This window comes from Thunnus thynnus, chromosome 5 (assembly GCF_963924715.1).
Source record: "Thunnus thynnus chromosome 5, fThuThy2.1, whole genome shotgun sequence".
NCBI lineage: Eukaryota > Metazoa > Chordata > Actinopteri > Scombriformes > Scombridae > Thunnus > Thunnus thynnus.
The window spans coordinates 9,726,006-9,753,877 of record NC_089521.1 but is presented as its reverse complement, the minus strand read 5'-3'; the positions used below and the strand labels follow the sequence as shown (position 1 = coordinate 9,753,877).

The 27,872-nt window shown below is 40.8% G+C and overlaps 1 protein-coding gene across 2 annotated transcripts; it reads right to left on the bottom strand.

Annotated features, from left to right (window-relative positions):
• Positions 1–1,402: 1,402 nt before the first annotated feature.
• Positions 1,403–27,785, bottom strand: kcng4a (potassium voltage-gated channel, subfamily G, member 4a). 2 transcript variants are annotated; one of them, XM_067589077.1, is made up of 4 exons: positions 27,250–27,785; positions 22,808–22,953; positions 22,023–22,664; positions 1,403–3,204 (listed from the first exon to the last, which is right to left on the bottom strand). In XM_067589077.1, exons 2-4 carry the CDS (start codon positions 22,913–22,915, stop codon positions 2,311–2,313), a joined length of 1,644 nt encoding a protein of 547 aa, XP_067445178.1. In that variant the 5' UTR covers positions 22,916–22,953; positions 27,250–27,785; the 3' UTR covers positions 1,403–2,310. The 2 variants fall into 2 exon arrangements, with proteins under 2 accessions (XP_067445178.1, XP_067445177.1); XM_067589076.1 differs by having other exon boundaries at positions 22,808–23,529; positions 27,250–27,784.
• Between the last annotated feature and the right edge of the window lie 87 nt (positions 27,786–27,872).

Genomic DNA, 27,872 nt, shown 5'->3' with positions numbered 1-27,872 from the left:
CATAATTAAGGTGAAGTGTGTAGGATTTAGCGGCATCTAGCAGCATCTGCAACCAATGGAATACCCCTCCCCCTCCCTTCGAAGTGTGTAGAAGAACCTACGGTGGCTGCGAGACTCATGAAAAATGTGAAAAGGCCAGTGTTTGGTTTGTCCATTCTGGGCTACTGTAGTAACATGGCGGTGCAAAATGGCGGCCTCTGTGGAAGAGGACCCGCTCCCTATGTATATATAAAGGGCTCATTCTAAGGTAACAAAAACATAGTTCCTATTTTCATGGGATTATACACTAATTAAAACATATCTATGAATATTATATTCTATTTCTGCCAAGTCTGTTCTGCTAGATGCCACTAAATTCTACACACCGCACCTTTAATGAACAAACACAAGAGTGGTATTCATGTTTGCACTCAACCTCTTTAGATATAAAGAGAAGTATCGCATTTCCTTTAATGTAAAACTATTCCTTTAGGAGTTCTAAATTTTGCCATTTGAAAGCAAATGTCCCTGAAGGAGTTATAACAGTAACATGTAAGATGTTATTCTTTGCAATTTCAGTGTATGCAAATACTTATGTGTTTCTTGCGTATGCAGATGGATAATAGCCTTAGTCTGTGTAATCCATTATATCTCATCATGCAAAGTTGGATTGCCTCATTTAGATTGATATACTTTGGGCCATATGTTACAGCAGGAGCTCCAATTACAAATTCAATTGTTTCTATAAATCTCACTAGTGCTATAGCTGGTGAAATGAGATGCCATATGGCCAAAAGACACCAAAATACACCAAAAGTGATTGCACTGGATTCACTGGGATTCTGGGGACAAGAAAAAGCAAAATCAAATTTAAAGCAACTGGATGAGGTTGAGTTTCAGGCTCGTTTGCCTGTGGGGCTTTTAATCCCAACATTAATCTAGATTACATCCACATCTGGCATGTTTCTGCGTGCCTCCACATCCCTCTTGGACCCCATAGTGTGGCTGACCACTCTTCTCAGAATAAGGAGCATGACCCCACCCGTTTTGGAGGCCACCTCAGGATTTGACAGAGGATGAGAGGATTGGTTTATCTCAGACCTGAAGATGTGAGGTTAAGCAGAGCTTCATTAGTTGTGCTGCATTACAGAGATCCCCTCATCTACAAACTGCAGATTTGTAATAAGACATGGCACCCTTCCACGAGTGGTGTAATTGTACACATGAAAACAAGGAGGTGATGTAAGAAGGGGATTGTCACAGAATTGTTGTTCACAGAATACTTATCTGTGTGTCTCGCTGGGACAGCTGTTTCTGTTTCTTCTTCTCTCAGAAATGTTCAACTCTGATTGAGCATCCCGGGTTATCCAAGGAGATTAGACCTTCATACCCAGAACACACCAAAAAACTACAGCCCAGAAAATGGATTTCTCTCAGATTACTAGGAGAGCTTTTATTTGGAGCATTGCAAAGTACATTTCATGGTTGTTAGCGCTCATTCTCTCTCGCTCACTCACCTTCTCTTTCTAATGCAAATACTTTCTTTCTCCCCATCCTTTCATGTCCTTTCTGATTAAAAAACAATTTGGATCATAACTTCTGCAATTCCTTCACACAGTTTACTTGGAGTCCATAATAGAGAATGGAGAAACCATCATCACTTTGAGTCCAAGCATACAAACATACATGAGAGACAGATTTACATCTTATATAGGCCAAAACTCAAAAAATCAGTTTGTTTATATTTTTTCTCAAATCATGGCTTCAAGCTTCTCAAAAATAAACTACAGTAAGAGGAGCACTTATCTGATTTCATGGCAGAAAAGTATACAGTATGAGACACATTTTCAGTTCATACTGCAGGCAACATATTAAAAAGTAATAAGAATATAACTAAAAGTTGCGATTGGGCTTAGAAGTACTTTCACAGTGGAAGGAAAAGCAACTTTGGATTGAATATTGCATGTTTATGGAAGCAGACAGTTACTAATATTGCTGCGGTGCAGAGGCTTTCTGTTCAGACAAACTGGACCATCCAATTTAAAGGGCTTCAGGAAGTCTTTCAGTTTCTGTGCAGTCTACAGTGTGCACTTAGATCAGATGCACACTTGTGCTCCATATCAGTAGACCAAAGAGCAAAAGAAATGTTGTTTATTTAATCTCCTTTTAGCCAATGCAATATAGACATGTTCACAACCACATGGGAAGTGATGCCTTTGAGGAGATGGTCACTTTGGAGTACTTTTACTGTATGCAACACAGAGTTAAGGGGACTCGTACAGTATCTTCTTGTTGGATTGAGTCAGCCAGTGCGAGTACTGTGGTGCTCATTCAGAAAGCTGCTGCTGGCAGGCCATGGTTATTATTTCCTGCAGGATCACCGCCTTTCCCTAACAGAGCCAGAGACTCTAGTGAGTGCATACTATCCTTTTCCAGACGTAATCCCAGTCCAGGCGGAGCTGAGTCCTCGAGCCCTCCCTCACCTCCTCCATCAACTCCCGCTTCTGGCAGCTCCCCACTGGCAGCAGCAGCAGCCGCCGCGGCTGCGCACTCCTCTTTGAACAATCGGTCATGCTCCATCTTTAGCTCTTGGTAGGAGCGGGAGAACATGTGAAAAATGGAGGTAGCGGGGAAGGCCATGATGAGGATCCCACTGAGGATGCTGCTCAGCGCTACAACCTGTCCTGGGATGGACCTTGGCACCATGTCGCCGTAGCCCACAGTCGTCATGGAGATAATTGCCCACCAGTAGGAGGCAGGGATGCTGCTGAAGTCATGAGTGCCCGTGAGCTCGCTTTCAGCCAAATGGACCAGTGGGGAGAAGAGGGTGACGGCCACGCAGAGGAAAAGCAAGAGGAGGCCAAACTCACGGGTGCTGCGCCTGACAGTCAGCCCGAGCGTCTGCAGGCCAAGGGAGTGGCGAGCCAGCCGCATCACATAGAGAATCCTCAACGCCCGCAGGATCCTCAGCACCAGACCCAGCTTGTCCAAGTAGCCCTTACCTCCTCCTGGCCTCTCGTGCTCCATGGCCGGGTCCTCCTCTATCACCACCAGGGACACATAGTAGGGCAGGATGGCCATGGCGTCTATGATGTTGAGTGGCCCGCGGAGGAAGTCCAGCTTGCTGCGTGCCTGAATGAACCGCAGGATGAACTCCAGGGAGAACCAGGCCACACAGACTGTCTCTATGATGAACATGTTGTAACACTTCGAGGAACACTCACCCTGAGGTAGAGAGAGGTTTGGGGAGAATGGGAGTGAGAGACAGAGAGATTGAGAGGAAGAGGAGCAGGGGTTTGACATAGAGCAAGATAGATGGGAAGGATGGCATGGGGAGATAGAGAGAAGGCAAAAATCCTGAGGTCAGATAATCACCGTTGGTAATCATTAATAAATCATGAGCTGCAGTCACTCAGTATGCTAAAGCTACTGCAGCTGCACTGATAGATAATACAGTGACACAATCAATCAATTATTTAATTAGGGCAGGTTTCAAAGATTAATATAACAGTGGAAGTGGTGACAGAAAGCAATCAGGCCTGTACGCTGTCCAACTACAGTGCCAAGGAAGAGCAATGCAATAAAAAAACAGAGATTTTGGCACACAGAACCTGCTGTTAACTGACCCTCTTCTTCAAAGCTTTGTCACATCACACAGCTATCTCTGTCACTCAGGGGCGTAGGTTTGGCTTTAACTTTGGTAGGGACATTTTTTGTTGGACAGCCAAAATAATTGTGCATGTGTACCTGCTCTCTATCACTCTTTGTCTTGTTCATAGGCACATGTACGCACACACATGCACACATAAAGAGCCTGACTCTGCAAAATGTTTACTTTACTGAATATATTTTTTCACTGATTTTTTACATTTTATTTTTTTGATAGACAACTATAAACCTGAGACCAAAATTCATATTTAAAAATAATATATCATAGACTGTCATAATAAATGTTACAATAAAGTAAATATACAGAAACCTGTAGGTAATGTGCTGCTTTGTAACTCGCTGCTGGAGGGTTTTCAAACCTCACCTGAGATTCTGTCCTTTCACTTTGTGGATTTGGGCAACACAGCTGAAGAGTTTCATGACAACACCACAGTGACGCTCAAACCTATCTTTAAATCATCTCAATAACTTCTATTTGTATCATTTTTCATTCAACTCCTGGACCTATGGCGAAATCTTCCACTATGACATCAGAGTTCACCTGAGAGGCTGCAGCTCACCTGTCTGTGTGTCTCTGTGCTGCTCAGGCTGCTGCTGACGGGATTTACATAATGAAATGATGCCTGACAGTCACAAACAAATCAGTTGGACAAGCTGTGGCTAATTTAGCTAATAGATAATGTTCATGTCTTAATATGTAATAATAACTGCTCTTGATCCACTCATGGAAAAGGGGAGAGATGGCATTAAATATTTAGTAAATATTTCTCCAACTAATTTCAAAGATAAATGTTTATATTGATAACAGAACATTCTTATTAACTAACCTCAACTGTTACTGACACTTTAGTTCTTTAAAAAGGACCAGATGTCTTCATTTGTTTTTGGGAGGAATTTTTACCAACACTAATAAAGTTGTTTCTTTAGACAGCATGTCTGAGCAACAATCACAAATTAGCAAACAACACCTAACGCCTGAAATTAAATATCGAATGATCTTAGTTTTGTCCAGTGAAGTTGCTTTCAATTCTGTGATGTCTGGAACATTTACACTATAAATACTAATCGCTTCAGATTCTCCACCTCACCAACTGCTGCTGGGCTGCTGCAGGTCAATAATGCATTCAGCCTGAAGTTAAGGGTTGCCAGATAATCAGGTCGAGTATCTCCATCTCCCGCTCTTTCACTCTTTATTATAATAGCACACTTTTTTGCAGAAAACACACAAACCTGGCAACTCTGCAAAGATCCTACCATTCACATTATGTGGAGTTAAAGCAGCTAGATTGTTTGAGATCTGTAAAGTCTGTAAAAATATTGGTAGAGACAATCCAGCAACATCTTGATATTGGTAGGGACATATCCCTCCTGTCCATACACAAATCTACACCCATAATGTCACTTTCCCTTTTTCTTCAAATTAGCCTTTATTCTGCCTCCTCACACTTCCAAACCCCACTGCAGAAAATATTCATGATCACTTAATTTCATCTTTTTTCATACATGGGAAAAAAGTTTGTTTCTAATTAAGCAGGGAGCACCACAGAAGCCAATACAAAGTGTACATGTCCTCTCATAGTTGTTGCTGGCTTAAAAAAATGCAGTGTGTTGAATTCAGAGGGGAAATACCCATCCTCTGCACCTATAAGTTACTTTCAACAATGAGTTTAGAGTCTCAATAGTTAATTTTAATGCTTCTAATGTGTGTCTCCTTGGCATATTGAAAGTTATTGTTCCATTAAAGGAATACTTAGGGTTAAAAGAAGTGGAAACATATTTAAGGGATTTTTTGCCTAAAGTTGGAGACAAACCTGACGAGACGAGCTGAAACCTACAAAGACTGGATAGACCACATATAAAGATTGTTTCCACCAACTGGTAGTCAGGATGGAACCTAAACCCCGTGACTGAGTAATCACAGAGATAACACACTGAACGTTTACTCAGTGATGGCTGGAGTTTTGGCAGCTGACTACCCCAAAAATCCCGCGAGAACAATTACACAATTCTTGCACCAAAACAAACTTGGAGGGCGGGTCACTTGTACTGTTTATATGCAGGGCAATTTGCACTGAAAAGGAAAAAAAAGAAAGGAAAAAAGTGCAGTTTGGGTATTCCAAATTACCACACTTGAAGGCGGGTCAAAAAGCTTGCCGGTGTGGAGAGGGGGTCGAGATGCAAGAAATTCTACCTGTGGGGATAACGGTGAACACTTTTGGACTGTCTCTCCACAAAGGCATTCATGGTGTTGCACATATTTGTACACACAAAAAGTGACAGATAAGCTTATCTCTTTATCTCTTTAGCCTATCACACTTAGCAATGATGGTGGCTACTTCTTTGTCTCATCTCCGAGACAATCAGGCTACACCCTGTTGTCGATCTTTGGATCTTTTGGATGCAGTAACGGACAAAGAAAGTGGTGAGTTGTAAACAGATTCCTTCAAAACTTCAAGACGTCCCTTCAGCAATTGATTGGTGTGAAACAGATACTTCATCCATATTTTTTTTAGATAGTATACATGTTTCTCAAGTATTTTTTGTGGGTGATATTCAATTTTCTGCCAGAATTCCTTACTTTTTAAGAGCAAAATAACATTTTATCAGAGTATAAGACCATTATTATAATGGGGGACATTATTTGTGTGTCCTCTCAGCCTCTTCTTTCATTAGCTTCTCTCCATTTTCTCCACTTTTCTCATTGTTCACTCTCTACATTCATCTCTTCAGCTCATACTGTGTGTCTCATCTATTTCCCTTCCCTCTCATTCTTCTTTTCTCTCCCTGCCACCCTCTTCTTCTCCTCCTGCCTCTGTCTCCACCTTCTCATTACTCATTCTGTTTCCTCCTCCATCACCCTCTCCAGACTCCCTCCCTCTCATCCTTCATTCTCTGTTTGTCCCCTCACACAGCTCTCTTTCTCCTTTAAATCCTTCATTTGTTCAGTGTTCCTCTAAGTGTAATACAACTCCCTCCACTGTTTCTCTATGCATGATGTACCTTCACGTGCGTGTCCCATTCTTCTCGATCTCATTTATCACACCTCTCTGTCTCTCTCGCTGATTCTCATCCCACTGTGACTCTTAGCCTTTTACTTCATTCCCGCAGAGTTACGTGTGTCTGGATAATTTGTAGTGTTGTTTGCTCCCTTTGACAGGCAGTGATACTGTTGAATTGGAAATGACAGTTTGACTTTGGAACGTGTCTCTTCGTCCATTCATGATGCTGGTGGTAGTAATAATAGTAGAAATCTTTTATCACATACTGCATTTGTTATTTTATATTCTGCATCTATCCTTTATTTGAACTGCAATGGTCGCTTTAGTATCATTTTAGCCCATTAACAGTTTCCCCTTAAAACTGTATTCTATCTACTATCACCTTATAAAGCTGATATTGATAACTTGTTAGCAAACAGCTGTTTATTTTATGTAGCATGTAGCATAAAATGGGTTCCTCAGAATGTGTTGCTGAAAACAGCTGCAGGCTGTAAAAGAACCAAAACAGTAACGTTGCAGGCTGTAAAACCAAGACAATGAGCTAAAAGAGGCTAAGGTGCTCTGTAGAACTGAAAGTTTGGGTCTACACTTAATGAAAATGCTTCACATTGGAGTCTAATCACCAAAATCTTTCTCCGTTGCTAAATAAATATTCTTATACGCCTAAAGTGATTTCTCCTCATTGAATTGAAGCAGCATTTCTGATCACCTAACAAATGTAAGTTCAGTATTCTTTCTCCTTTTTAGCTCTGTTTTGGTCTCCACCGACTCCTGAGGTGAATATCAAGCTCTTTAGCTGCTAAATGCTTCACTATGTTCACCAGCTAGTCACTAGTTGCTAGTCACACTGTTTTTTTGCTGAAAGTGAGGTTGGTACAAGTGAAGTTTGCTGACCCAAAAACCAAAACAATGAGCAAAAAAGGCCAAAAGGCTCCGTAGAGCTAGGGGAAACTGCGGAGTAAAGTAATATGACTGTGTAATAATATTACACAGTCATTTGATCCATTGTTAATGTAACAAATATTGATTGATGCATTTTAAAAAATATAATATTAAGAAACAAATAAGTTTCTTAATATGACCCATTCATTTCTGCATATAAATAAAATGATAAATATCCATTTTGTTAAATTCATCATTCACTCCTTGTTTGTTAAGGGATATTAAACTGGTCCAGAGAAGCCGTGTAGCAGTTGTCACTGCAGCAGCACACACAGTGAAAAGTGGAACCACAATGCCTTCATCTGAACAGGCCATGATTTCCTCAGAGGTCTGAAGGGCTGGCTGGGGGATATTTGTCCCTCAAACAGAGGACATTTACAAAAGGAAAAGACACATTCCCATGTTGAGAATTACCACTTCAATAAATCTTTTACTAAATATTAACCTTTACACCTGTCCTCTTCCTTGATCTTGCCTGCATTCCTCACGTTTATTCTCCTGCTGCACTCTGGGATTTCCAGCTGCCTGTCCTGTATCAATCTTTCAGACACTTTCTCCCCTTCGGCTTACATGTTATGTCTCTCGTGTGCACTCTCTACCTCTCATTTATTCCCCTCCTCTCTGCTCTTTCACTTTCTCGTGCTGACATTAGGGCCATCAGGGCTTCGTAGTGCTGTTCTCACCTTCTGCATGAAAGGCCATTTGTTACAGCTAGAAGCTTTTTACTTCTGTCTCTCTTTCTTTCTTCTCACAATACCCACTATCTCCCTGACCTTATCTCGTCTGTATGACTCTTTGGAACTAATGTCACTGACAGCTCATTTCAGCACAGACACTGTTCATGCTACCAGCTGCCTCACACAGGATTTCACACTATCCGTATTAACACATCTCAATGTCAAATTAAGACAAAGACCGCAGCAAGGGTACAAATCATTGTAGAAGGCATTTTAGGGGCAGGGACATTTGTAGTAACCACATGGGAAACTGCTGTATCGTTATTACAGCCTTTTCCCCCCAAATGTTTCCAAATGTTAACGCTACAGAATCACACAGACAGGAAGGTGGTCAGTCTAAAACTGGAGATAACAGACACACAAAAGAAATAACATTTGACCTCACTCCTACCTTTGTCTCCTTTTGAGAATGGTTGGCCAATAGCCTTGAATACTTGCATGAGGAGGAGTGTTTTTTTATGTATATCCTACTACATTTATACAAACTCATTTTCATTGTGCATCTTCTTTTCTTAAACTTCATAAGGAAAATCTCCTTTATCCATTAACATGGGAGGCTTTTATGTGGGAGATTTGCACTCCATTATGATCAAATGTCAAAAATGAAATAGAAAATAAAGTTAAAAAGTCTACAGAAACCAGCCTATTACATTGTGCAGTATGCGAGTTTGACTGATTTAAAATGTCCTTGCAATAGGTGAGGGATGGATAACATGACTATTTGTGAGATTCTGTCTCATTTATTCACAAAATATATCTGAAAATTGTGAATAAAATCATCTGAAATGGTGAGGTCTCTTTTATATGATTTACTGAAATCAGGTAAAAACATTCTTGATGTAGGTTTTTGACGTCTAAATTGAACTTCACTAAAAATCCACCATATTTCAGGGAAATAGTGGGCTTGAGGCAATGTGAGCTGAAAATGAGAATGGCTAACATCCAAAATATTGTTAAATTCATTCCAGATCCTTATGTTCCTTGTAATTTGTATTCTTGGGAGGAGAAAAAAAGAGATGAGATGCTGTGCAATGTGAGGGAGAGAAAATATTGTCTCTTGTTTTGGAGCAAAATGCTATATCCGATATCTAAGAATATAAATACAGCTTGCCATATTGCAGTCTATACTGAATGATTTTTATATTGAAAAGCCAATGTTTGTCTGTGACTTTGCAGTGTAATTGGATGGTTTTCAGTCATCTCCCTGATTAAACATCTGGCATTTATTGCATAATTATGATCATTTTCAGTGCGTTACTTTGATGTCAGCGTTTGCAGTAATGGCTGGGCAGACAGTCAGAGAGCTAGAATTGATGAATCATAGTATATTCCTCTCTCTCTCTCTTTTTCTCTCTCTCTCTCTCTCTCGCTCACACACACACACACACACGCACAATTAATTGTGATACAAGAAGAGATTCAATAGCAAAAAGGATTGATCTCAAGTACAATGTGTGGTGCAGGTTTTCACTTTCAGCTAGTGAGTCTGTACCTACACATGCACACACTCCTTCCTCTTAATGAAGGTAGAAAAACCCCAATTCTCTAATTTGGGGTGAAGGTAAGCTTACAGTTTGTGTAAAAATCATTACTATTCAAGCATATGATGACTACTGCTTGCCGCATCTTCTTGTTTTCCCAGTATCGACTGAGTTTTACATTCTTGTTGACAGCCTCCCATTTTACTCTCTGCTAGTGACCCATCACTGCGCAGTGAGACAGCTGCTGGATGCCTTGATGGCAGGGTCCATGGGTTTGAAGTGTAAATGCGTCTTTTTCTTGTTGGACAAGAGAAAGCTTCTATTGTTCTGAATTATTAATGTGTTTTTTTCAACTTGTGAATCAGATGAAGCTCCACATTTCATTGTCTTCAGTTGGCAAATAGGATGACTCTTACTAGATGCAACTGCCGTCCTATCCCATTAATGATATAGAGACATAAACTGAAGTGTACTGTGTTTAAAATTTGGTTATCACTCTAAGAAGTACTCCCTGGTGTTTTGCTCTAACTTTAAATTTAATTCTCTACCTCTTTCACAGTATGTCCCTTACGTTCATGGCTCTCTTTTATCTCTCTCTCTCTGTTGGGCTCCGTCTTCCAATCAGACGAAAAGCCCCCCCATGACGATCGAGTAATCCAACTAGACCAAAAAAGTTTGGGTAGAAAGGGGAACAAAAGAAAAGACAAGATTCAGCCCATCAATCAGCTTTACCTTGCAGCAGACCTTGAACATACAGTACTTCGCACCACTGAACACTGCTTCTCTATGCCGCTATACTGACCTTGTGCTTATTTTTAAAGCTTCTCTGAAGACGAAGAAGAAGAGAAAGGAGGAGAGAAAGAACAGATGGCGACAAGAGAGACAGAATGACATGAAGGAGGAATAGGGGGTGTGGTTGAACACCACACCACTGGCCTTCACCTAAAATACAGCACATCAAGCACTGTGTTCACTAGTCATGGGTTATTAAAGGGCTTGTATCGTGTGACACTTCCATCCATCATCAGGCTGTTCCCCCTGCAATCTGATAGCTGCATGTACGCATACCGGGTAAGGCATGCAGTTGTGCTGCTTGCACTCATTAATTTGCAAGAATCCTTGATACGTATTATGATAGAGGAGCTACAAGCAGCCACTCAGCCCCCTAAGACACACTGTCCGCTGACTATAATGACACTTGCCTCCATACACTGAGCGCCAGAACACTGACATGAGTGTGAAAGCAGAATTGAACAGTTTTATCTCCATATGAGGTGGCAATAGAGGCTGCAGACTGTCCCATCACTGACAAAGAGCAACAGCTTGTTTGCGCACAAACACCCTAATGGAGAAAAATGAAAGAGTGAAATGTGAGGCGAATAGATAGATGGAGCAGAGGAAAGAAGAGAAAAGATGAGAGGAGGTGGCTAAGCAGTGTAGAGGGATAGAGGAGAGGAGGATTACAAGATCAGTTGATGAGGAAAAGATGAGGTGACATCTGAAGCATAGGGTTCCCTTCACACCCCATAAGTCTCTGTTCTCCACCTGTCATATACTGAACATGCGTGCATACACACACACACACACACACACACACACACACACACACACACACACACACACACACACACACACAGAAAGACGGAGAAGGCTGAAGCAAATAGATTTTTCAATTTCCAGTTTGTTTGTTAAGGTCTTCCAGGATTGTTTCATTGAACATATTGTAGGACGAAAATGGTTGTGCATTGTTGAAAAAGTAGTATTGAAAAATAGATTAAATACGGTCACGTACGCTCACACAAACTACACACACACACACACACACACACACACATTAAAATTCAAATGAAGCCAGCAGTTTGTCTCTAGTACAGTAAAATGGTTAGTGTTTCATCAAATTCAAGATGTTATAGGAGCATGAGCAATGTACTCAAACACACACAGCAAAGGACCCACTTTTATTGTCACAACGCTGTGCAAGCAATAAGCTAAATATATACATCTATTACAACATGTTGGAAATGTCTCATCAATTTGTTGCATCAGTAAACATATCAGAAAATAAGATTGAAAAGAAAATGGCATACACATCCACTCCATGCAGGTTTGCTACTGGCTCTGTATGCTGTGTGGAGGAATGCAAAGGCACAGTGGAAAGAGTGTGTTGACTTCAGTTATGACAGGGTGGAGCAGCAGTGTGAAGAGGGTGTTTGATTTTGTGGTAGCCGCAGGCAGAATGTGATTCTGATGTGCTGCAGTGACCATAACACTGCAGGGGTGGACACCAGCTGCTAAGTATATAACTTCAGGGAATAGAGCTGCTATATATATATATTTTATTTTTTAGGTTTTATTAAATCAACTACAATTTGAAATATCAAAAAAGAACACTATGAAGGTGGACTAATTTTATAAATGTATATAATAAATTAACTAACATAAATTAACTCCTTGTTTTCTGAGCCGGCTAACTTCCAGTTAGCTCTCTGCTAACCTGAATGGGGATAAATCATTTAATCGTGCAATTAACAACTTATTTATTACTTAACATCAACCACAAACATCAATTTGAGAGAACTGCCCGATGAATTAAGAGAGACAAAGGAAGTGTCATGCTAGAGGAGGATTTCCTACAACCCACAAGTTGTTCTACGTTCTACTGAAAGGCTAATGACTTACTTGACTTAAGCCCTTTGCTCCTCTAGAGATCATAGGCCACTGACCAGTGTCCTTCACCTCATTTGGTTGTTGGTGGTTCTTTCGAGATATCCCCAGTTGAGCCCACTCCCAGACATGTCTGCCTTAAAGGCTTATAACTGATCTATAAAGCATTAGTAAATGACTTCTTACCAATCAATAAAGCCTTTAATTACAGCTTACTGTCACAGTCATCGGTTGTCATTTGTCATTTTTGATTGGTTGCTAAGGTTCAAGAAGGCGAGTGTGAGGGAGAGTGGCTATATGGATGGAGAGTGGTGTGCTGCAGATGAATGCAAGAGCAACTTTTCATTGAGACCGTGATGGACAATGAATGATAACCGTCATCCTTGAAGTGTTTTGGATTAGTTTCTGTCTGTGTCTATTTTTTAACTGAAATGTACTGACACTAATGCCAAGCTCAATCGACTGTTGAGATGAGGAGAGGACTGGAGCTGGCTGGTCCACTGTACAGTTGAATGAGCAATGGGAAATGAGTGGAGCTAGGGCAGAAATCTAGTCGAGTTCACTGGGGTTTCAGGTAAGATCTGCATCCTTTTCTTGTTGGTTGGCAACTGAAGACATTTTGTGTATATTGTGGCCTGTTGGCAGCTGGTACAGCCATAAGGCTCATTTGTAATTAAACTCCCCAGACCTAACAACAAAACATTTAACCAGTAGTAACTGTGCAGTGACACTTAGAGACCCCTTATGAAGGGTGTTGTATTTGGCAGTGGTACCTGAAATATATTATGATAGGTCATTGAGACATGTTTCGATCCAGAGGGTCCTCCAAATGACGCCAAGAAATGTAGCCTTCTTTAGCACAAATTTCCCACAGTTCATTGCACATCAGTCAGCTGTTTCATGGTGTATTCAGGTGTTTGTTATCATCTGGTAAATCAGGAAACCAGGTTAATAACATGGTATTATCTAACTTTCCCACCAAATTTCCCACTAGTTTTTACCACTTTGTTGGCTGTTTGATAGCGAAATCGTTGAGGTGAACCTTGAAATGTATGACTTTTCTTGACAAACACATCATTAGTTTGGGTCTGGTGATTCTTATTTGGGAAGGAGGCGCTACTTATGAATGTCAGAATATGACAATTATGATTAAAAAGTCACAACCTAATATTGTGAAGATCATAATATATCAAAAATTTAAAAAGAAACAACCAGAAGTCTAACAATAGTCCTTAATTGTAGATTCAGGAACGTGAACTGTCCTCAACAGCCACCATAACAAACATATTCAGATCTAAGAAGCTCCACTGCATTGTGTTTCACTCGTCTGTTATACTGTACAATCCCATCCTGGCATGGACAGGATAAACACCTCATACTTTGCTGTTCTCTCCCATAATCCCACTTGGCAGCCATGCAGCACATGAGACAGAAGGAGCACAGCCCATAACCAGATAGGCTGTAACAGGCATGGAATCTGCTCTACACTGATACAGTCAAACAGAATACATGCCCGCAGACATAAACACATAGAAAATGCATGCTAATTATTTGTGCGTGTGTATTCACACACATGTAATATAAATGCTCTAATGGAGTCTGGTAATTAAGATACAGTGCAATTATACAAATATTTACAAATCCTTATGCGGTTTGAGGGTGTGTAAGATTGAAAAAGATGTTTACTTGGCTATACAGCCATGACTGCAAACCTATTATAGCAAGAATTGGGTCACACACACACACACACACTTTTTTTCTTGTTCTAAATCACCTTGAATCATGTATTTCACATTATCTCAGTTCTTATAATAACCGCTATAATCTGCAGCTACTGTAAGGTCAGGTCCCTCTGACCTTACAATGTGTCTGTAAGTGTGTGTGTGTTGTTAGTGACATCTAGTTACCACCCCTCTCTTCTTCTCCGCATCTCCTCCCTCCATCCTCTCCAGCTATCAGCCTTCCTGAAGTCTTATTTACTTTCCTTGACTTATAGTCACTCTGACTGCCAGCCTGAGTCTAGCCCTACTGAGCCAACAGAGTTTACAGACACAGACATCTATTTATGCTCAAGTTCATTTAATGGAGGCTTAAATTATGAGGAGGGGATGATAAAAAAATGCAGCACATGAAGAATGCATTCCTAATTTTGCACCCCTGTTGTTAAACACACAAACGAGGCTCATGACGACGGCGGTGCTTTGTCTTCACAGCTCAGCAGATGTAGCAAGCTGTCTATGCAATGCGGAAAGACAGAGTACACACACACATGAACACACACACACACAAACTGAGACATTTAAAGCCCTTCTGTTAGTTCTTTGCATCTGCTGTTCCAGTATGTGTTTCACATCTCAGGTGTGGAACTGAATTACCTTCAATATGATTATATGCTGGGAAGGACTTGGATTGTATTACGCTACAAGAAAACTCATAATAGTTTCTGTTTTTTGTGAAGATCATTGTTGACTGTCTTGCTTGGAGCTGCAGGGGAAATTCATTCATGCTTTCAAGTCCAGACAGTCAAAAATGTTGGATCCCAAATCACAACTCCCCCTCAGAGAAAATAGTTTTGGAAACGTGGCTTTGTGGATTCACATAATACAATTCTGCACAGTTAGCCAGAAAATCTTCTGAGATTTCATCACTTTGATCTATTCCAAATGATTCTCAATGGATGTGGACATTGGTGTAGAAGGACAGATAAGAGAGCAAACTTTACTCTCAGTTTCAGGCTGTAGGAGATATGACAAGGAACCCTATCATGGCAAGGGTTTGTTCACCATTTCATTTGTATTGTACTTAATCAGTATACTTGTATTACAGGCCTTACCATGAATATCTGAGAAGCAGCTCTGTGGTCAGGGATGTCATGTAAATTAGCCTAACTGTTAAACAGCCTGTCTAATAAAGATATGAGAGTGCAAGTGAGCTAGTATTGGGTTCACAGGGATAGATCACCATGGTACTTGTTATGGCTACAAGCTGACACATATTTTCCTTACCAGTCACACTCTGGAATATTTGAAAAGGGAAGCAGGTGATCATATTAATAATTTATTTTAGTAGTAGTAATTTTAATTACACTCAGAAAAGGATTCTTGACAATGGATGTTTCTAGGTTATCACTCCAGGCTACAACATTCATATTTCATCACTGTAGCTCTGTTAAAACAGACTTAATGTGGTAACACGCTATTACATAAACTGACACTATGTACACTTTACCTTAATGACATTAACATGTGTTGTTTCAAATGTAGTATGCTATGCTATTAGCAGTTCATCTCTAAAGATCATCTCTAGCCTCTGCAGCAAATGTACAATCTCTGTCACAAATCACTTTTAACTCTCCTAATGTTCATGTAGTTGAGTCAGCTGCAGAGGACATGCATGTAATGATCTCTCTTGCTTTGTCTGATCCTGACATATCAAACCCTATCTTTCAGTGATCATGAAAAGATGATGTTGCGATCACAACAAAAGTTGTTGTTACAGTTTTTGCAGCTTGTCAAGATCATGGAATAAGACTAACTTATGTTCTCATGATCAAGAGGGAGCAAGAAAATGAGTTCATCAGGAGATCAGAAAATATTTTGCTTGTTATTGTGAGTGAAGAACTAAAAAATAAAATCTCTCTCTGGCCTTCTGTAACATTGCGAAAATTAATTTATTGTAATTGTTATTAACAGGATAGTGGTATCAGTCTTCACAAGCATCAAACTATAACTATAATGTCAAACTATTCCTTTAAGAGCCATAATTCCACAATCATTAATTTATCATTTGTACTCGTATGGTGAGAGCATGCGAGCATGTCTCAGGAGTGTGTGTGTGTGCTCTTCCTTATGTGCCCAGGTAATATAGTCTGTGTCTGAGACACTCTTTAAACTTTGAACATCTCCTCTAGGAGGAAAGACGAAGGAGAGGAAGGGGAAAACGGAGGCTTCATGCCTGGTGTAGTGTTTACATCCTTCCCTCTTTCTCTCTTCTCCTTTTATCTTTCACTCCTCCTCCTCAGACTCCTCTATTTCCTCCCTCCCATTCAATACCTAAAGACCTTATCTTCCCTTCAGACGTCACAAGACACATTATCTCTGTCTTGCTATGTCTCTCATTTTTTTTTGTCTCTGAATAGAATAAGAAATCACATAACTGTCTGCTCTCTCTATAATCACTTGCCCAGACAGGATCTATGGTTCAAATAGATTATTGACAAGTCTCTGCTTGAGAACAAGTGGATAGTCAATCAGAAAACGTGACAAATCTCACAGTGTGAAACTTAAGTCATGCAGTCAGCTACTCTGCTGCTCTCTTTCTCTCCATCACTGTCTCTGTCCCTCTCTCTCCAGATACTGGTGATTGATGCCATGGGACGTAATTATTGAACAGCAAATCCCACTCCAATTTATGGCATTAAGACATAAAACGGCCACTTCAATTACTCCCCAGGCCAGACTATGACTGAATTAGGAAAAAGAGAGCAAATTTGATGAGGCTGTCTGAAAATACTCCATTACCCAGTGAGAATATTAAAGACATGAATCGGAGTGACACTTGATGAGAGTGAAACACTTTGATGAATATGTGGTAAAATGAATGCAGGGAAAGTTGCTGCTTTGCTGAAAAGTTGGAATCAGAAACACATGCAAAAGGAAGTCTGTGTCTTCGGTGGATGTTTGACATTTGAACAGCAGCAAGACGTAAACTCAAGCAGGTTATCAATGTTTGCTGAGACCCGCTGCTTTCCAGGGAGAGTAAAACTGCATACGCTCTGTTCTTTCCAATCTAAACACTGTTTCTGTCCTGCCAGAGATTTGACTCAGGGAGATTAGTGGGGTCAGTGCTGGGTTAGGACAGAAATCACAGTAGAAATGTATCTAATGAACAGCAGGCTCTAGAGTGAGGTTCTCCTAATAATCCTTACATTAGGAACTATGAGATGAAAAAGAATAATTTAGCCAATTTTGTTAAAATAGTGAAAGCAAGGTAATTGTGGTCATGACAGGAGCACATATTTTTAGTCACCTTGGTTATTGATGCATGCTACATTTTCTACAGAGTTTTTTTCTTTTAAATAATGACCAAAAGCTTAGCCTAACCTTAAAGCTGCTATAGAAAGTCTTTTTATGGTAAAAAATGGATCAAATGACTATGTGTAATGTTAGAATGGTCGCTCTCAGTGACAAACCCACAGAAAATTATCACCAGACTGCAGTTCCCCTTAAGCATCTTTCAGTTTATTGTTAGCAGCTGTTTTAAGCTAAAAGCTTAAACTCACTGTCGGCTACCAGCACCAAACAGACGACAGACAAAGTTAGCGGCTAACTCATGAACATAATGCATTAAGCAGCTAAAGAGCCAGATATTTCTCTCAGGACTTAGAGGACACAAGAACAGAGCTAAAAGTGTGCTTGAAACACAACTCCAAATAAATGCTAATAATGTTGCCCTGTATTTGTTGGATGTGTGAATAGTGTTGGCTAACAAATCTGCATTAATAACTTTTTAAGGTGATAATACGTCAATGTTGTGTTTACAGCTTGTACTGGTCTCCCCAAGTGAAAAAAATCAATTAATGCTACTTTAGCCAAACTTCTAAACTTTATAAATGTAGTCTTTAGCCAATTACAAACAAGTGAACATTGAGATACTGTAGTATTTTGATCTGTGTTGGGGGAATGCAATGTTTGATAATTCAAGCCAATGTTATTTTATCTAGATTATATTATCTGTAATTTAGAGAGAAAAGAGAGAAAATTCATTGCTATGACCGCTGACATGTTAGTATATTTTTGTAACAAATTAGAACATTTTGTACATTCCCAGACATTCAAGTCTTAGTCTAGTCCTGTTTCTTACTTTGAGTTACCCATGCAGTCAGATCCTTTTATGTCCAAAATGTTAAGTCAATGATGTCCAAGACTGCATTTTAACTTCAGACATTACAGACCTCCAAACTCCACTTGCAGTTTAACCTCCCTATCTGTTTGGTCCACAAATCAAACACCGTTTTAACCTTCTGACTTTCATATCAATATTTCATACATCTGTTTGCATTTACAAAACACATCAAGAAAGGACTGGGCTTCTAGTCAAAATGTCATAACTGTACAGACTCTGGAGGAATAATAGTGGCTCCTGAATGATGTAGAGTTTTTACATAAAGAGCAGAGTGCTTATACAGTGGAGAGATACACACCCACAGCAGGAGATGAAGGAATGACAGAGTGGTTATTATCAGTGGGCTTGAAACTGAGCCGTAAGATAAAGGCCCCTCCCAAAGCATTTAGCTCATAGTGATATGCTGTTTGATAGAAGGGATCAGCTGAGGACATGCAGAAACACATTACATGGAGAAAGGCAGAGGAGGGAAAGAGAGGAAAAATGAAACAGTGTTTATCTCTTGCTTTCATTCCACCAGAATCTCACTCTCATCCGTTCTCCCTTTTTAATTCTCTCTCCGAAGCATATTCTATCTCTCCGTGTCTCATTCTCTCCCTCTTTCGGACATATCCTCTATTTGTTCTCCTCCTCCTCCATCTTCCACTTACTTTATCTCTCCTTTCACACTCCTTACCCAAACAGAGGCAGGCAGAGAAGCAGGATGAATGATGAGTGGATGAGGGAATTTTGGCCCGCTCCAGCACAATGCAGAGCAGAGACAAACAGCAGAGCAATGTGAATTAAAGATGACAGGAATCTTGCTGCTCCTGCCTGGGCAGGCTAGCCGGACACTTCGGACTGTGTTTGGTAGCTGAATGCAGGAGAATACACTCACTCAGGAGTGTGAAGAGAGAAAAAACACGAAAGCAGCAGATGGATTTGTTTACTTTTGGAGGGAGGTGCCATCATCTTTCCAAGAATGAGTATAGATATGCAAAGTGATGCTTGAACGGCCTCACACGCCAAATATGTCCCTAAAACCCACAATGTCCTCACAAGGCAAGAGTGTGCTGGCCCCTAAGGGCAGTTTGATTCCTCCCATGGAGCTCCACTGTCTCCGTCACTGCTACTGTGTTTACCCGAGAGAATCACAAACAGTAAAACCCAATTTCCTGTTTACATCCGAAATGCAATCTTGATAATATACACTGGGATATACAATCTCTTTGCATTCAGCAACAATAGTACTGTGTCTGTACCTGCTGCCTGCATCTTTTGCTGAGGCTCCTGTCATTGTACAGATAATAAATCTACCAGAGCATCTGACTCTGCAAGGCTTTTCTCCTCAAGGCTAATTCATACAGATTTGTCCTATCATATGCTGTAAAAGGTCCATATCAAAGGCATCACCCAGTCCTACAGGTTTACAGCATCCACTGAATCACATACATGGATTCTGTCTAATCCTGTACGCAAGCTCTTCCATCTGTGTCCTGTGACTGTTACCAATGACTGGACTCCTCCTGGCAGGGTGCTCAAAATCCTCTCTTCAGCCTTTACAACTAATCAAGCCCTCTGCGGCCGGCACTCTCCTCCACCTTCCTAAATTCTCCCATATCACACCCTCATGCACTCGATCCTTTGACTGCTCATTTCAAAATCAATATGGGGGCACTGACTTCTCAGAGCTGCCGTTGAACAGGTGCACAGAGTTTTCCTGCAGGCAATCACTCTCAGCACACGCATACAGTAGGACCTATATATACTATCCATACTGTTTCTTATTTAAAGTACTGTATGGGCAACCTTTTCCTGATCAAAGATGTGTCTCTGTAGATGGGGGCAACTGAATGAAAACATGGAAAATCTTCAGCCTGCAGGTGAAAATGTATATATAATGTCAATTAAGTAGCAGGAAACCAATAAAAACCTGCAAGCGGAAACGCTGCGGTCACATTTTAGTTTGAAGGGAACAGAAGACTCGAGAGCAAATGTGTACAAAATTCAGAGACAGCCGTATCGGTTACAGTGGATGAGTTCATTACTTTTGTATGTGCATGTGGCTGTGTGTTTTTACTTTGTGTAAATTTGTGTGACCGGTTGTGTGTCTACTCATGCGCTCATTTTGTATGCGTGCGTGTGTCTTTCGTGAGAGTATGCCCATTTCATTAGTCCCCAGTGTTTACTGACAGATACTGGACAGGCCTCAGTGAGCAGCTCGGGCTTCATTATCCCACGCTGCTATGGGGAGACACAGATCACAGGACATGCACGGCCAACACACACACACTCAGCGCTGCCCCGCAGGGATTTTTAAGAGGGTGTGACGACAAAGAGTTATTATTTTACTGAATTTTGAAGCCCAACTATTTAAAATGTCTGCCCAGACCTGAAATGAATAAAACAACACTTGATTCTTCTGTCATATACACTGATGCACAGTAGAAACTTTTCAGCATTCATAGTGTTGGAGATAACGCCTAAATGAGCATCCAGTTTGTAGGGCACTCTGATTTCTGTGGGAAACACGGACTGAATAGTGGAATTTGATAATAAAAATGGAATCAATTGTATAATGTGGAATATTGTGGAATTTGCCAAAATGAGGATGCAATTTACAAAAATCAGGGTTTTCCCAACCATTATAAGACTTAGGTGCAGTGCCTTAGCATTTTTTGCCTAAGCTGAATGAACAGAAAAAATCTATGCTGAGAGTCTCTGTTGCGTTTTGGTGTTATTTACAGGCGTGTTGCTTCTGTCCTCTGCTGTCTGTGATGGAGTTTCACTGAGGGCGGGGTTCATTCTTTCTAGACTTGACTCAGTATTTTGATGTCAGGAATATTATTTATTTTATTGACATTTTAGATTTGTTTCCAGTAAGATGTTATTGAGTGTATATAGTGACTTTGCTGTTGTAAACTTTACTGTTGCTGCTCAAGAAACAATATTTAGTTATATTTAAAATACAAATCAATTCTAATCCTGTTCTTAATTTATTATTGTTCTAAAAAATAATAATTCAAAAAATCTCAATTCTTCAGTAAAAGAATTAAGAGTATACTATACTATGTACTATACTACACTATTAGCCTCATTTTACCAGTGTTTTTTGTGATTATTTTATATATTTAATGTATATAATGTGAAGGAGTACTTCAGGCCATAGCGCTTACATACTGTATCTGTTTCACTTCCTCATGCTAATGTCTGAGTGTACAGTGTATTGAAGCACTGTCTTTGATTAAAAAATAGTGAAATGTTATGTTGCATCATTACAATCTCATTGATATACATTCATTTCATTCAATGTATGATTACATTCTGAATACTTCCTTATTGAATTGTTGAAATTGTATTCAGAAATTCAGAAAAAAATAAAACGGAATCTGGAAAAAATTAAAACAGGCCCTAGTTTGTCATGTTAAGTTATGAGAAGCTCTGTTCCTCTGATCATGAAACGTCATGATCACCGTGTCTTTGAGCGGGAAAGAACTGCGAGAAGAGACAACTGTAATCACTCACACAACTCGTGATAAATCTCACCGACAGACAGGGTCGCTGTAGGTGTCACAAATCTTGAATTTATGGCCCATGTTCAAGTTAAAGAATTATAATTGATTATTTAGTATTAGGCAGACTTGGACAACACACTATGACACACTCACCCTGTTCTCTTCCTCTCTGAGGTCTGGCATGGTGCTGATACACAAGCTGACCACAGTCACCGCCACCATGATCACTGACATGCAGGCGAAGATCTTCCCTGGTAAGCCAGACTGTGGATTCTCCACCATATCTCTCAGCCAGTTCATGACTTTTCGGTACCTGGTCTCCTCCACCGTCACACGCTGCATGGCGTTTCTCTGCCTGCACTCCTCCTCTCGCCGCTCCTGCTCATGTACCTCCTCGATGCGCGTGTACATCTTCCTTTTACAGCAGCGCTCCATGTAGGCCATCTCCACGCCCCAGTAGGTAAGCTCGTCATGCAGGGAGAGGACGCACATCTCCCTCAGCAGCCGGAGTTTCCCAGCAGCCAAGAAGTTGAGGATGACCCTGAAGGCCGAGGGCGAGCGATCGAAGAAGAACTCCTTTCGAGCTTCGTCATAGTCGTCGCAGACGCTGGCGATGTCCTCAGGTGACCGGCAACCACAAAGGCGGCCAAGTCGGGTAAGGGGGAATTGCTCCAGGGTGCTCCAGGGGAAGGTGTAACGGTTTCCCCCAACGTTGATCACTGCCAGCGAGCCGTGGTCGATGGACACAAGGTCTTCCGGCCGACGGATGAACTGGGCCCTCTTGTAGTACACACCCTGTAGAGAGAAACATGAAAAGCTTCAATGCATGAGCAGCTGCACCACAATTAGTTTTCAACAACTTTGCTGCTGATTTATTTTTTCCTTTCCTTTTTTCCCCTTTAGTGTTTTTTTATCATTAGAGACAATTTTATTCATACCTTGATGGTCTCAGTCTCAGGGATCTCAGTGAAGATGCGGTCAAAACTGCTGTCATCACTGACGGACAGATTGCTGAAGTCATGGTTGGCGTTGCTGATGATGGGCATGGCAGCATCTGGAAAAAACGCTGCTCTGGACTAGGCAGCTCAGATCAGGTAATGAAGATAGAAAATGTTTAAAGACTATGCCTGGCTTGACTTTTCAGTCTCAGGACACAGCAATCCTTTTCGTATTGCAGCTTCCAATGGCTTACGTTAAAACTTGCACTTGAGAAAAGCTTTTTTGCCACAACCAGGGTCTACTGAAGACAAGCTGGGAATAGAAATGACTTTCAGTCTTTTTGGTCTCATAACAAAGAGTCTTTCATCACTGACAGACAAGCTATGGCTTCGGCTTCCAATCAAAAGAGCTAAAAAAAAAAAAAAAAAAAAAAAAGTTTTGGCGTTGCCGTCAGAGGTCCACAACAGACTCAGCTGACATATCAGGATTCAGCAGCAGATCAGTGTGTAATCCCAGTCTGAAGCAATAGTCTGAAAAAGGAAAGCCTGAATAGAGAGGAGTGGGGTAGGATTGATCAGTGGCTGATAGCTGCAGGGGATGAGCTGGATGAGTCAAGGAGCCAAATGTGTAGCACTGAGGTGTCCAGGGACTGAGGGGGATCCTCTGTGTCACTGCAGCAGGATTAGGGAGGGCCTAGACACACGGTGGCATCATGCGGGCGCTGACAGAGAGAAAGACAAAGAGAAAGAGAGATAAATGTCAGAATGGAGCATGGATGGACTGAGATTAGGGGGGTGTCACAATATAGAGCAAGAATAGGCAAAGAATTGCAAAGACAGATGGTGTGGGAGAGCGCACCTCAATGAGACGAGACTGCAGTGCTTTATGCTCCTCCCCCCTCTTTCACTTGCTTTTAGTGAGAAACAATACAGACAGACACATCAGCTCTGCTGCCTTTAATGGCCAAACACTGTGGTCAGCACAGGACTTTAAAGGGCAACTTCACCAATTTTCAAGTTGATTCCTATGGTTCTAATATGGGAAGTATCTATGAATGACATATATAAACATATAAAATATCCCTCTACTTCCAGCTGCAAATCTTTGGAGATCTGCCTGGACTACAAACTGCTTTTCCTCATATTTTGTGGTCATGCCTTCAAGAACTGTCAAGGGGGGGTCTTCCAAAACATTCCCTTGGGCCATGTTGTTTTCTCGCTAGCGATAGGGAAGAGCAGACACTAAAATATCACTATATTTGGAAGAAAACTAGTTTCATGATATAATGTTGGGATCAGAGATGTGGCGCTGCTGTTACAAGGCCAAATATTGTGCTGTGGAATCAGAGACAACAGAGTATGGAGGCTGCTGCTGAGTTTCTTTTGGATAAACTTTGAATCTTGAGCCTCGGGTGGACAGAAAAGCTGAATCTAAAATGCATTTGGAAAAAAAACTAGTGGCGCCATCGTTACCAAACATTGTGCTGTGGAAACAGACACAACAGAGGGTGGAGGACGATCGTCAGAAAGAAAGGAGACAGAACCGCGCACAATGCATTCTGGTTGTTATAAGATTTACCCTTTTAGAGTAATAAGGCAATCTACAGCCTTTTTCACAGTTTTTTCTAGTCATAGGGCACCCATTTTGAAAATTATTCAACATTTCTACCACATAATTCACCAAGTTTTAAGAAATAATCATTTTTACAGCAGTGAAATTCGACTTTAAGAAATAGCAAAAGAATTTACACTCAAATCAAAATCCATTAAGGGCTAGCTGGTTGACTTACTACGGGTGTTAAAAACATTAGAAAAGAACATTCAGGTTCTGTGATGTTATTCACACTCCGAGTGAATATTGGCTCCTGTAGATGGGCAGCAATCCTAGCAACAGACACTGAAACATGGGGTCCAAAATGTTGTTCTTGGCAACATGGTCGCCCTGAAACTTATTGGCACCGTTAGTCGTTACCGTTGCCCAGAATGTTTCACTGTGTAACAAAGCTTTAAACAGTTTTTGTCGATTTCAAACTGGGCCCTATTTTACAGTATTGCTACTGACTAAAATTGTGTCTATTTTCCCACTACAGAGTCACTCACCTATGTCAGTGTTTTACACATTAAGACTGGCAGCTAACAAAAAGTCAAGGTGGACATTGAAAAGACTGGAAGCAGAAGAAGAAAACACAGCTGATATTTTGACCTGTCATTGCAGGAAATGCACAGGTGTTACTTAATAAACTTAATAAAGGCTGCATTCCAGTTAGTCATCGTTAAGGCAATTAAGTACATCTGTTCTTTTCCTGCTAAGTGTCTGCAGTGAAAAGTTCTAATACAACTATTTACCTATACTACATATCTTATTAATAATACTGTAGCATAATTTTACATTTTTGAAGGTGGGTTTTGATATATATTTTAAATGATTTACCAGACACCAATAGGAATACATTCCACCAGCTCCACAACCTTCAGAGATGAAAGCCAATCTGCAAGGTAAGGTGGGGAATGACGAAAGAATACAGTCCAAGTTGAAATAGCTGGAAATATCTATCAAGACTCATTGTTCTGTAGCTTGTTGTATCCACCTGCAAACAACACAGCTGACTTACACTCACTGGTCACGTCATTAGGTACACCCGTGCAACAGTGTTCCTAATATTTTGCCCCCCTCATGTATGGTAATGGAGTGGACAAAATATTAGGAACACTTTTCAATATAATGCACTCTAATACACCACCACCACCCACTATCACCTCAATAAGAAGCATTAAGTAGAACTATCACCTTTCTGACAATGTCAAGAAAAACTGAAAATGTATAAGCTTCATAAAAGTGGAATTTATGGCAGAGCTGTATTGTATTGGATTGCATTAGAATGCACAGGCCTAATAAAGTGGCTGCTGAGTGTATATTTGGGCAGCTGCCTTGCACTTTTCTGCTGCCAGCTTTTGAGAATTGTTGAGAATTAACTGTAAAGCTATAATAGATTTTGCACACATGCCAAGCAATTTACCAAAGCAGAATCTCTAGGGGCAATTCCATACTTTTCTACACATTTCTATGCACACACGTAGATACAAGCTTCTCTGCACACACAGTGAACAACATTCATCTTGTCACCGTGACTAGCCCTGACTCACAATCCTGACGGTGAGCACAGCGTGGTGTCCTGAAAGACGAATATAGACCTTCAGTCTTACAGACTTCTGGGTTTGTCAAAGTTACACTTACACCACATACAGTATACTGCTCACTAAAATAAGAATATTATCAGCAGATTCTTCTGCTCAGTAGCCAACTACAGTAACCACAGGCTTATTGAATGCGTGAGTGGACAGAGCAGACAGTTTGAAGCATCGGACCGCACCATCCTGAATTGGAGGAACCAATAAATCACTTCTGTCACGATAGTGGTGTTTCATTTCCACCTCACAGAAGGAGGAGAGCATGATAAAGTATTTATTAATCGATTTGTATTCCCTGTAGATGTGGCTGGTTTTTCCTACGGGAAGTTAATTGAAGGAGGTGTTTTTAGCAGCACACTGGTATTATCAGCTTTGCTTGACCTTCTGGCTCTTGCTGGATACATATGACAGACAGTAGAGGAAGGAGAAGGGGGGAGGGGGGGGATCAACTTGTTTAATTACATTTAATGGTTTAAATTGTTACTAATTAATCTTAATTTAATAAAAAAAAAGTACTGTCAAACTAAAACAAACTAATATTAAAGTTGGGCTATATGAAAATGTGGACAGATCAATACATCATATACTCATTTATTTTTGTTCATGTTGTCGGTTGTTTTTTCTATGACTTGAGGTCATATTGTATTTAGCATTCAGTCAGTGAGCTTATATTATATTCATGGGCATCTCATATGGATCGGGTTGCTTTAATGTATAGGAAAACTCCTCTCTCTCTCTCTCTCTCTCTCTCTCTCTCTCTCTCTCTCTCTCTCTCTCTTCCTCCAACTTACAAAAGCATACACACACACACACACACACACACACACATACACACACCGGGTACCGCGGAGTAATTGTGCGCCCTCATCAAGCCTAGACCTTTGATTGAGCTTTATTAAATTATATGACTAATTAAGATCTCATAACCAAATCGTGTTTACAAAATTAATAATTTGCGGGAAGGAAAACAAAAAGTCAAATTCAATTGTTGTTTTGAGGGCATTTTACACCTCTTTCTTATGTTGCAATTGATTTAAAACAGGCATTTATTTTGCCTTTAAATATCTAATAGACCTATTTAAAATAAAATGCTCACTGTAACAATTTGTCATGTTGCAATGTTGATGAGGTGAAAAGACACCAGCATTCCTCATTTTATGTACTGTGTCAACACACATTACAACTTCAGACAAATATGAGGCAACGAACACAAACCCTGCAGACATCAGTATAACTTATGAAGAGCAGCTTACCATCCTTTGCCCCGCACTCATCTCCAGACGGCCAAACCAGCTCGGTGTGAAATTTCTGTCGCCTCGCAGTCCCTCCGATCATTCAAAACCAAATCAGGGTGTCAATGACCCTTCTTCACCGTCACATGTTAAAATAACAGGCATACCTGTCCGGCATCCGCATCGTTCACACCGGTGGAAGGCGCACTAACAGTCTGGACATACCACAGATGGACGCGGGTAAAGGTTTGGTGCGCCGTCTGAGCTGGAAGTGTCCCGTTACAGCTCAGTGAGTGGTGCTGCAGGAGGAGGAGGAGGGGAGGGGGGGAGTCAGGGCAATGGTGCGCAACAGAGCAGACTCCGGGTACCCAAGTTCAAGTTTGCGTAAAGGTGACAAAAGGCGCAATAGTGACCAGGAGTATGTGAGCTCCCCGCAACAGAAAGGAGGGGTTTTACAGAACTGTAGGAGTAGTGTGTCTCCACTCGACATCTCTCCCTTTCCTCTTTAGATACTATGCAATTCAAGGACACGGAGGAGATGCTCTCATCCATGTTTCCCACACTGCTCGCTTTACGCGCAACAGGGGGCGCGGTTCCCTCTCAAATTACCTTCAATAAAGATTGATTCTAAATCTGCAGTGGAT